The sequence below is a fragment of the Acinonyx jubatus genome, chromosome A2 (assembly GCF_027475565.1).
Source record: "Acinonyx jubatus isolate Ajub_Pintada_27869175 chromosome A2, VMU_Ajub_asm_v1.0, whole genome shotgun sequence".
NCBI lineage: Eukaryota > Metazoa > Chordata > Mammalia > Carnivora > Felidae > Acinonyx > Acinonyx jubatus.
In genome coordinates, this window is record NC_069383.1 from 49,155,001 (window position 1) to 49,167,083 (window position 12,083).

The following is a 12,083-nucleotide window of genomic DNA, read 5'->3' on the forward strand; positions in this document are numbered from 1 at the left end:
AAGCTTGTTGAAAGCAAGGACTGTATGTCATTGTGTCTCCTGTGGCATCTGGCATGGTACATCGGAGAGTTGCTTCATATTTGTTGAGTGTGTGAATGAATTGTGGTTCTGCCATACTTATTGTTTGACCTAGAGTGAGGTGCCTGTTAAATGGACTGTCTACAAATCACAGTCTTCCTAATTTCTAATGTTTTTAGTTAAATTACACCTTTCTAAGCTTAATACCATTGTGTGGCACAATAGTTATTAGCATTATTAGTTATCAGTGTTAGAGTTCTCATACAAAGTATACTTCTCATCTATTTAATATCAAAATAAAATTTCAATTAGGTGTCATTTCTCTGTCATTGAACCCCTGGTGGACCAGAAAGTCAGACACAGGACTCCTGTTATACCCACTGTGTTAAACTTAGCACTGCTAAGGTGATGCTGCACAAGAATAATGCCCATATTTAACAGAAATGTTAGAGTCAATCATCAAGTGTAGGAATTAAATAAGCTTCTAACCCAAGAAGACCTCTATTTCTTTTTCTTTTCTTTTTTTTTTTAAGATTTTATTTTTAAGTAATCTCTACAATGTGGGGCTTGAACTCACAAGATCCAGATCCAGAGTCACACTCTCCACCAGCTGACCCAGCTAGGTGCCCCGGAAGACCTCTACTTCTTAAGCTTTAGGGCTTCAAATAATTTGCTTTCAGTCAGGCTAATTGCATTTAGATTAAATTGAAGGAAGAGGGGCGCCTGGGTGGCTCAGTCGGTTAAGCGTCTGACATCAGCTCAGGTCATGATCTCACAGTCCGTGAGTTCAAGCCCCACATGGGGCTCTGTGCTGACAGCTCGGAGCCTGGAGCCTGCTTTGGATTCTGTGTCTCCCTCTCTCTCTCTCTCTCTCTGCCCCTCCCCTGCTCATGCTCTGTCTCTCTCTATCTCAAAAATAAATAAAAACATTAAAAAAAAATTAAAAAAAAAATTGAAGGAAGAGCAGGGATTCATCAGTTGAGAGGACCTGGAACTGAAAGGGTGACAGTGATTAGTTGGTACGCTACACAGTTTTATCATGGGAGTCTTTGGGAGACAGGAGAAATAAAGCTGGGAATGACCAGGGAAAGGGCGAGTGGAGTTGTTTCTTCTCTCAGTAGTCTGGGAGCTTTTCGAGGGCAAGGACTGTATGTGTCTCGCTTCTATCTTTGAACTCTATCATAGTATTTCATGCAGTAAATATTTGTTGAGTGGAGTCCTAAATCTAGAAATGAAGAAAGAGTGTCTAAGGTTATTTTCATGGCAATGCAAAGTCCCTTTGCTCTCTCTTTCAAAAGGCGTTACTTTGAATTGTGTGCCCCAGTATGATTTCAAAAGGCCTTTTGTGAAAAAAAAAAAATCAAATGAAACAAAACTTACATGCAGCTCTCTAAAAACAATTTTTTTTTCCCTATAAATGGAAATGCCACTCCTCTGAAAGTGCGTGGAGTTGTTAACCCCAGTCACTGAAACTGTTACCCTTGCCATTTAAGGCCCATGGAAGCATCCCTGTCTTCTTTCCTGGAACCCAATTCATAAACTGGTGACTTAGTTGAAATACATTCTCCTGGGTTTAACATTTTACTAAGATTCTTAAAATACCATTGGAGGGGGTGGTTTCCATCAATGTGGGTGTAGGAAGGTAAAAAACTTTTCCATTCTTGGACCTTGTCCAAGATAGATGTTTTATTGAATATCTTCAGTGTTTCATACACATTTAAAGGAGATAATATAGATATGGGGAATCTAGACTACTTCATGTAATAGTTAAAGTACTTAACATTTTAGAAATGATAACCTTTTAAAATTTATTGTTAAAAATGATAAAGGGATGTTATAGAGGTAGAAAGCAGGAGAGAGTGCTTAAAACTATGTAGTTGTTTCCTGCAGAACTAAATAAGAAGTGTGTCCATACATGGTTGATGTCTTTATTTTTTAAAGTTTACTTATTTATTTTGAGAGAGAGAGGAAGCAGGGGAGGGGCAGAGAGAGAAGGAGAGAGAGAGAGAATCCCAAGCAAGCTCCACACTATCAGTGCAGAGCCCCTTGTGGGGCTCAAACTCTCAAACCATGAGATCACGACCTGAACGGAGATCAAGAGTCAGATACTTAACTGACTGAGCCACCCAGGCGGCCCCCATGGTTGATGTCTTTAAATGTGATTAGATCATTAGTTTAAAACTAGCATTTAACAAAAAAATTCTTTTAAATAGAAAACATATAGGGGCGGTTGGCTCAGTCGGTTAAGCATCTGACTTCGGCTCAGGTCACGATCTCACAGTTCGTGAGTTCGAGCCCTGTGTCAGGCTCTGTGCTAAGAGCTCAGAGCCTGGAGCCTGCTTTGGTTCTGTGTCTCTCCCTCTGCCCATCTCCAGCTCTCACTCTGCCCCCCTCTCTCTCTTTCAAAAATAAATAAACCTTAAAAAAATAAAAAAACATTAAAACAAAAATAAAAACAACAATTGACTTTCTGATATTGAATGAATGTTTACAATAAAAAAATGTCACTGCCTCTGTTGAAAGTAATTTATTGAAATCAGTGTGTTCTAGGTCAATGGCATCTAAGACTCCAGTTGGATTCATTGGACTGGGCAACATGGGGAATCCAATGGCAAAAAATCTCATGAAACATGGCTATCCACTCATTATTTATGATGTGTTCCCTGATGCATGCAAAGAGTTTCAAGATGCAGGTGAACAGGTAAGGCCTTTTCTTTATATTTGTTGTAGATTTTAATGTTTAAAAATAGGGGTGCCTGGATAGCTTGGTTGGGCGTCCACCTTCAGCTCAGGTTATGGTCTCATGGTTCGTGGGTTTGAGCCCCACGTCAGGCTCTGTGCTGACAGCTCAGAGCCTGGAGCCTGCTTGGGATTCTGTGTCTCCCGCTCTCTCTGCCCCTCCCCCACTTGCACTCTGTCTCAAAAATAAATAAACATTAAAAAAATAAATAAAAATTAAAAATAAATGTATGTTTCAATAAATGACAACTTAAGAGTATACCCAATGGAATTGTAAGCCTATTTCACTGTTAATTTTATACGTATTATGTATTTGTTGTTTTTTATATATATATATATATATATATTGTTGTCGTTAACTTTGATCCAACATCCAGGTGTGCAATAAAGATTGAGGGGCATCTATTCTTGGGCAGGTGACTTGGAGCGTTTCCCAGGTTAGGTCAAAGGGGCTTGCTTTGGCTCTGTATTAGTTTTCTTTCAGTAGCATTATGGACTGTGCTGTGAAACCAGATAGTTTGGTGGAAATAGCTTCCTATGTTATTGAGGCACAATTAGTCTTAGGACAAGAATAGGCTTAGGTGTTATCATCAATAGCCAAATTATGGAAAAAGCCCAAATGTCCATCAACTGATGAATGGATAAAGAAGATGTGGTGTATATACATATATGTACACAATGGAAATACGTGTCATTGATTTAAAAGAATGAGATCTTGTCATTTACAACAATGTGGATGGAACTGGATGGTATTATGCAAAGCTAAATGAGTCAGAAAAAGACAGATATCATATGATTTCACTTATATGTGGAATTTGAGAAACTTAACAGATGACCATACAGGAAGGGAAGGAAAAATGAGATAAAAACAGGGGGGGAGGCAAAACATGAGACACTCATAAATACAGAGAACAAACTGAGGGTTGATGGGGGTGGGGTTTGGGGGGGAGGGGGAATGGGGGATGGGCATTGAGGAGGGCACTTGGGATGAACCCTGGTGTTGTATGCAAGTGACGAATCATGGGAATCTACTCCTGAAGCCAGGATAATACTGTATGTTAGCTAACCTGAGACTAAACTTAAACAAAATAAAAAAATAACTTCGCAATAAAGAAAAAATAGGCTTAGGGATAGGAAACTTACTTTGAATTCCAGCTTAGATACTTCCCTGCTGTCTTAGTGGGGGCAAGTTAGTTCACCTCCGTTGATTTCCTCATCTGTAAAATGGGAATGTGGACAACCTATGTCATTAGAGTATGAGGCTTAAAGGAGAGAATATATGTGAATGTACTTCATAAATATTTTATGGCAGCACTTTATGAATAAATATGTTATTGGCCATAAACCAGGAGACAACCTAGAAACACTGTGTGCCCTAATGGATTACAGAGCTGAGTTAGGACAGACCTCTAGTGTTTTGTTTTTAGGCTATCGTTTCAAGAATATTTGGACTAGAATATATCCTGTTAGATGATAGCATCCACTGGTCAGGTCTTATTTGGATTTGTTAAAGTTTATCAATAACTCACGTGACGGGAGATCATGTATTAGTAACATGAATTTGGAGTTTTGTTTTTTGAGATATGAAGGAAACTCTTGTACAAGTTGTAGAGTGGTAACTAAGGGCTGAGTGTAATCCCAGAATTAGGAGAATACTAAAAATTTCCTGAGAGATACAGAAAACAGCGAGAGGAAAAATAAAATTAAACAGCTCACTTCTGGATGATAGACTTGATGGAAATGCTAAGAAATGTAATGCTTATGCACAGAGCAAGTTTAGGTTTCTAGAGATTTCTACCTTAGGGCAGCACATACAGGTCGAATACCTACTCTAGCCGTGCACGTAGTGCTGTGGAGAATGAAACAGGTTGAGTTGGATGTGGCAGGGTATTAGGTGCGTCTCAGGTGGCCAGGCTAAATAATATGACAAGGGAGTTTCTTTAAAATTGTGTTTGGACTTTAATAAAGTACTGAAGCAGTTTTTGATGAGGAACGAATAATTAACTGTTAAGAGTCCTTTCATTTCACACAGGAACTATAAAAATACTGTAGATAATCTTTGCTTACCTCCAAACAGAAATGGCATAGACTGAAATGAAAGTCACAGAGACAGGATCTCTCAGATCCCTAAATAGAAACGAGAAGATTCTAGGACAGAGACTAGTCATTGGATTTTCCTCCCCCCCCCCCCCTTCCTTGAGATATGTAAGTGGGTGTGAGGAAGGAAAGAAGATCGATTCTGGGCAGCTACTCCTCCCAGATTAGTGAAGAGTGAAGACTTGCCTCAGCCTCTTGTCTGTAGCTCCCATCCCTGCCCCTGGCACACGGTGGGAAAAGTTCTGTGGATGGTTCACACTGAGGCAACAGCCCGAAAGAGAGAATGCTCTGTTCCCACATCTTCTCTCCCTCACATCTCAGGTTCCCCTAAGACCTTGGCTCTGTGAGGTCCTCTGAGTGTTGATTGTAAGAGCAGTGGACGGTAGGAGAATGTGAAACTTCGGTGAATGAAAGGAGAAAGATAAAGGCTAAGAAAGCTTTGGGCCTGAGAGGAAAATACCATGCCATAATAAAATGAAGACGTTTGTTGATAAGTGATTTGTGCCAGCAGCCTAAACAACATTTTGAATGGTGGCAGTGTCCTTTGAACAAGTGTGATTTCCTAAGAGCACTACTTTGAAAGGTAATGTTAATATGAACGAATAAGTTCTGGTATGTTGAAGTGTCAGTGTTATTATTTCATAGCTATATTTAAATTTGTAAAATGTTGGGCAAAAGAAAAAATGAGTTTCATTCTGCTACTAAAAAAGCAAAGGCCAGATTTGGAACGGGATGGAAAAATGTAGGTGAAAATCTTGAAACTTCTTGCCGCCGTGCACAACAGTGTAACGGAAGGTTTAATGGTTCAGCAGTTCAGAGCCTATTTGTGTTGACGCTTCCGTTTTGAGAACACGTGTCCCCTGCCTTTCTCCCAATATTGCTGTATCAGGTGAAGCTGATAAAATGGCAGCCAAAGAAAACAAGTCTTCCCTGCCCCCCCTCCCGTCCCACCCCCCACAAAGATTGCACAGACTGGTTAGTTGGCTTCTAATGTTGACTGTGCTTTCAGTGGGAAATTTGCAGGGAGAGAAAGTCCCAAAATAGAGATATCTGGATCAAAAAGCAACCAGCTGGTTCTAACGATCTTTGGACATTTCCTCGAAGAAGTGCTTTTTCTTTTTTAAAAAACAAAAAGTGGGGATTTGGCATTGGATGTAACCTAGAGTTGGGCGAGTGGTCCGAGGCACAGTCGAATTTTGGGCACAGGTGTAATCAGATTCCTTTCTGTCTGCCTCTTGTCTCTGCTTTGCTCAGCAGCTCACCCCTCTCCTCAAGGTGCAAGATGGACACCTGCTGTATCAGCTGAAGAAATGCTTTAGAATGTTCTGATCCTGCTTCAAGCCTTAGCTAGTGGTAGAAGGGTTATGAAGGAACCCTAGATGGGTTATGAAGGAAATAAAAACTTGACATGATAAAAATCTTTGACATGTTTGATGGTATTTAATCAATGTATTTGTGCCCTTAAATGTTAACCTATTCTAGGGGTGCCTGGCTGGCTCAGTCGGTAGAGCATGCGACTCTTGATCTTGGGGTCATGAGTTCAAGCCCCACGTTGGGCACAGAATTCATTAAAATAAAAAAAGTTGGGGGCGCCTGGGTGGCTCAGTGGGTAGAGCATCCGACTTCGGCTCAGGTCATGATCTCACGGTTCGTGAGTTCGAGCCCCGCGTCGGGCTCTGTGCTGTCAGTTCAGAGCCTGGAGTCTGCTTCACATTCTGTGTCTCCCTCTCTCTCTGCCCCTTCCCTGCTCATGCTCTGTCTCTCTCTGTCTCTCAAAAATGAATAAACATTAAAAAAAAATTATAAAATAAAAAAAGGTTGACCTATTTTGAAAGGGCATTTATAATTGGTTAAATATGTTATTTGTGGTCATTTCCATAAAAATGTGGGCATTCCTCTTTCAATATCCTTTTATCATATCCCTATTTCTGTTGGAAACTCAGGTTTAACCTACAATGGTGCATCATTTCAGCTTTTAGAATCTTTTATGAGAATGTAACCCATGGTAGTTATCAAGTTTTTGTGTGTTAGAAATCATGAATTGATAAATTGTGAATTCAGTGATATAAAAATATAAACCCTGGAGGGTTTAAGCTCTGCCTGGGCTTAAATCTCGGCTCTACCATATGCTGGCTGTGTGACTTTGGACAGATTATTTCTTTAACCTCTCTCTACTTAAATTTCCTCATATTATAAAATGGGGATAATAACACTACCTTTTTAGTCCTGGAGAACCTGACACATAGAAAGTGCTGTCTTTGCTGTCGTTATGGTGGTTGTTATATCTCTACCACCTTGGTGTCATCACCGAGTCTAGAGTGCTTTGGAAGAGAGCTAGAGACATATTTTTAAATGAAAGAATGATGGAAAAAATTCAAACCGAACTAGGAGATAAAGTGAGTTGACAGCATCCCAGGTTAAGGATATATTCTGGTCTGTTCCTTCCGTCCCACTTTTATTTTGCAAAAGATACCGATTTCTCTTTTTAAGCAGTAGCATCAAGGGCATACGGCTTGTGCTTCATTTTCATTTTTGTTGTCTAGGAATTTCCTTGGAGATGCTGCTGATCTATGCCAAAAGGCTTGGGACTTATATCATTTCTGTGTGCGTTTTCTGCTGGATGAACAAGGCTTAATTAGATGGTCTCTTCTTTTGTTTTCTCTTTAAAAACTTGGAAACTTCATCTTGTTATTCCTGGGTTGTAAGGCCGAGCATGTTTGGTTAAGTAATTCTCTTGGGATGTAAGCTGGCATCCACTCGGTTCTTGTTAAATGAGAACTTTAAAAGCCTCTTGCTGAGTGGGCTCCATCATGGTTGACCAAATGTTTCAAGATGTAGGCACAAACTGTTTTTGTCAGTTTTTCAAGTGTAGTGTAATTTTGAAGTAACAGTATGCTTTTCTATTTGGAAAGATTAAAAAACGCGGAGTGAATAGTTGTCTGCTTCCGATGGATATGTGAAAAGGAGGTGCTGTTCCTTTAGATTACTCTGGGCCTACATGCTTTCATCCTCCCTCCTTCCCCCAACCCAGCAAAGCAGATTTTGTCTTTAGTTCATCCCTTCTTCTATGCATTACATACCATTACATGCCATTGATGGGTCCTGGCATACAGATGAACCTAAATCCAGAGAAATAGGCGACAAAAATTCTTTTCTAAAAAACATTTTAAAAAATTTAATTAATTGATTTATTTTTTAAATTTACACCCAAATTAGTTAGCATATAGTGCAACAATGATTTCAGGAGTAGATTCCTTAATGCCCCTTACCCATTTAACCCATTCCCTCTCCTACAACCCCTCCAGTAACCCTCTGTTTGTTCTCCATATTTAAGAGTCTCTTCTGTTTTGTCCCCCTCCGTGTTTTTATATTATTTTTGTTTCCCTTCCCTTATGTCCATCTGTTTTGTCTCTTAAAGTCCTCATGTGAGTGAAGTCATATGATATTTGTCTTTCTGTGACTAATTTCACTTAGCATAATACCCTCCGGTTCCATCCATGTAGTTGCAAATGGCAAATTTCATTCTTTTTGATTGCCAAGTAATACTCCATTGTATGTATATACCACATTATCTTTATCCATTCATCCATCAGTGGACATTTGGACTCTTTCCATACTTTGGCTATTGTCGATAGTGCTGCTATAAGCACTGGGGTGCATGTGTCCCTTCGAAATAGCACCCCTGTATCCCTTGGATAAATACCTAGTAGTGAAATTGCTGGGTCGTAGGGTATTTCCATACTGTTTTCCAGAGTGGCTGCACCAGCTTGCATTCCCAGGCGACAAAAATTCTTAAAGACTAAAGATATTGTGATACACATGGGAACAACTCTCCTATACTTAAAATTGAGATAATGGAAAAATAGAGACATCTTAATTCATAATAATTTAAGAATGAGGCAGTTGGAATTAGCAAGAGATCTGTCTACATGGTTATGGCAGGGCAGAGCCATGGCCCAGAGTCAGACAGGGAGGTGTAGAAGCATCTTGCTAATAATGCTGGACCTTTGTACTGACCACTGTAGATGCAGCCTATCCAACCTCTTCCACAGAGGCTATACCTTCCAAGAACCTAAGGTTACTAAATGTGAAAATTTCTTTGCCTAAGTTTCCTTTCTACTCTGGGATAGAAACCCTTGAAGAGAACCCAAATCACTATTCTTGTAGATTCAGAAACTGAAGCCAGAGAGGTTAAGTTATCTGCCCAAAGTCACACATTGGCTTAGTGGCTGAGCTGCAACTAAACCTGGGTCTCTTGGGGTACCTGGGTGGCTCAGTCGGTTAAGCATCCAACATCGGCTCAGGTCATGGTCTCACAGGTGGTGGGTTCAAGCCCCTTGTCAGGCTCTGTGCTGACAGCTCAGGGCCTATTGGATTCTGTGTCTCCCTTTTTCTCTGCCCCTCTGTCGCCCTCTCTCTCTCTCTCTCTCTCTCTCTCTCAAATAAATAATAAACATTAAAAAAAATTTAAACTTGGGTCTCTAGCTTCCCAAATTAGTGTTCCTTTCAGTGATCCATGCTGTCTTTGCTTATCCATTCAATTAGTAAATGTAATTGAAGGGACTCTAATTAGTTTGGCTCCTAAAGACTTCTGTGGTTAGTGTCAGACTGGCAACAAGGTTTGTCGTCCCCCCCGCCCACCCCCCAGCTTTTGAGTCATGGCCAAATTTTGTCAATTATTTCAGAGGCTTGAAGACATCACGTGGAAGTCATGATGATTTGAATAGCTGGACACACATGTCTGTCTATCTGTCTGATAAACACGCCTTCTGTAGTGCAAATTAGAGACTGTTATAATGTTCCAAATGTAGATAGTCATTAGATACGGAGCAGTTGTGGCCAGTGCAGTAGTGACATTCCAGCTATCAGTATCATTGTGTGTTTTTTCCGGACCTGTGAGCTTTGACACCACTTTCCTATATAATTGAGGGGTTAGCAGTACTCTGGCAACCCAGGCATCCCAAGAAGCAGATGCTAGGGATGCAGGGGGCTGATTGGGCACCCCATGCACTTGGCAGTTGCATGAATAGGCACTGCCAGTTCATGGGTATGAGAAGCTTGGAGGTGTGAAGTACATTTAGATCTGTGAACTAATTGTTGGTGTCCCTGAGGGCACCTCTCAAGGAGTTGTCTAGGTGAAATCGACTTTCCTTCAATGGAAGAGACTCACCGAATTCCTAAGGGAGAGTCTGAAATTGACTCTTAGACCTCGGGGCTTACCGCAGTCCCTGAAAGATCAAGAGAGTTGGAGCTGATCATGGAAGGAAAGGCCACTGAAAGGTATGCCATCGTCTTGCACTGTTTGTATTACTTCATTCAAGGAGGGATGAACAGAGGAGGCTGTCTGTGGAACCCGTCTTTTTGATGCAGTCCAGGAGTAGAGAAATAGGACTCCTACAGCTTTTCCTTTTTTTATACTCATCTTCCTGAGCTGTTTTTCTTGAGTACACTTGAACCGTTTGCCAGCAAAGAGTCTCCTCCTTTTGAATCTCAGCATTTGTTTGGGCGTAGGAAAGGTTTTTACGTAACTGGGGTATTTCTTCGTAATTGTGTGGAAAAAAATTTTTCTTTCAGAACTTTTAGGGCAAATCCTGATGAGGTATCAAAATGTACATGTTGAATGTGCTGCACTGGAGACTCTAAAATGCCATATTGCCTTTAGAATGAAACACTGAAAGAGAGAGAATATCTGTTTTTTTTGTCTTGGGGTGTGAGATATTTTATGTTATCATTTAATATTAATATACAAAATGCTAGGATACTTGACCGCCTGCAGTTTTAAAATAGGACTTAGGAAATTATGTTAAAACTGCATCTAGAATTTGATTTAGGAGCTAATAGTCTTCTAGGGAAAATTGGATTGTGGTCACTTCTAGCTCACAATATTGAAATCACACACTGCCTTCCCATTCTTTCCCTCTCATCAACTGCACATCAAAGACGAAAAGAAAGCATTAGGTATAATTCTGCCATACGCACAGCAGAGGCATTCCCATTTCCAGGATGCTTACGTTTCCTTCACGTTTCCTAGCAGAAAATATGTCCATTTTTAATACATGTGTACACCATTCTACAGAGAAATCTGCAGTTATCCCCCTGGTAGCCGTTTGTCTTTTTTTAAAGAGAGAAAAACCTTTAGAGAAGCTTTTGTCACAATTGGGGTGGTGGATTCTTCCTGTTAAAGGAGAGTTTGACTCAAGAAGTGAACTCCCAGTCTCTTCTGACCTCTTCGGTTGCCAGCTGGCTGGCGAGGCATATCAGGGTGCACGTGGGAGAGAGAGCAAGGGTTTGGAGGAACGTGGGTGAGGGTGTGTACGTCTGTGCATGCATGCACACGTACAGAGGATGGACGGCCACCTTCCTTTACGGTATGTTTGTAGTCGTCATAAGGCAGAAATGAGGGCGGAAGTGAGAGAGCGGACCTTGATGCCCGTTTGTATGTCTTGTGTCTATAGTTTCCACACGTGTCCTGGTAGCTTGCGCGCTCAGCCTTTATGGTGGTACTTACAGCTGGTACAGTTAAGTGCTCATGTCCTTGTCCTGACCTTTTCTTTTCTGTACAGGCTTCATTTTTTTTTCCCCCTTGAAAATGGAGACTAGAGACTGGTGGTAAACGGGACTTGAAATTTTACTGGGGGATTTTGCTGCCTATGAAATCACTGGTGAATCCTATACTTTAGCTGCCATCCCCGTTGCACTAGGATGTTTTTCTTAGTCAAAGCATCTACCAAAAAGTATGCTGTTTGAGAACCCAAGTTGGAGGAATCCATGAGAAGTGCGTCTGTTCCCAGGACTGTTGGGTTTTGCCCTTTCCCCCTCAACTCACTTCACACTTTTTAAAATAAACAGTAGATTTGATTCCATAGAAACTGCATCTATATGTGTGTAAGGAATAGCTTCTCTATTTTAGGCAGTAAGCTTTTTTTTTTTTTTTTTTGGTCATTTGGAAATAAATTAGTTTTATTCACTGTCACTGTTGTCAGCATGCATAAAAGGTGAATCCTACTCAGGCTCTTGAAACTGCCTCCGTTTTAATTGAAATAATGTGCCTTTGTAATTTTTTTTGAAGGTAGTGTCTTGCCCAGCAGATGTAGCTGAAAAAGCTGACAGAATTATTACAATGTTGCCCACCAGTATCAATGCAATAGAAGCTTATTCGGGAGCAAATGGAATTCTCAAGTATGTATTTCTCAACTGTGGAAATTTTCTTGTTATCGTAGTTCATGAAT

The 12,083-nt window shown here is 40.5% G+C and overlaps 1 protein-coding gene across 1 annotated transcript in view; it reads left to right on the forward strand.

Moving 5' to 3' along the window:
• Positions 1-12,083, forward strand: part of HIBADH (3-hydroxyisobutyrate dehydrogenase) — a 108,676-nt gene that overhangs the window by 9,991 nt on the left and 86,602 nt on the right. Inside the window, exons 2-3 of the mRNA XM_027075168.2 lie at positions 2,559-2,719; positions 11,924-12,033. Coding sequence (XP_026930969.1) covers positions 2,559-2,719; positions 11,924-12,033 — 271 coding nt within the window. The remainder of the gene's footprint in view (positions 1-2,558; positions 2,720-11,923; positions 12,034-12,083) is intronic.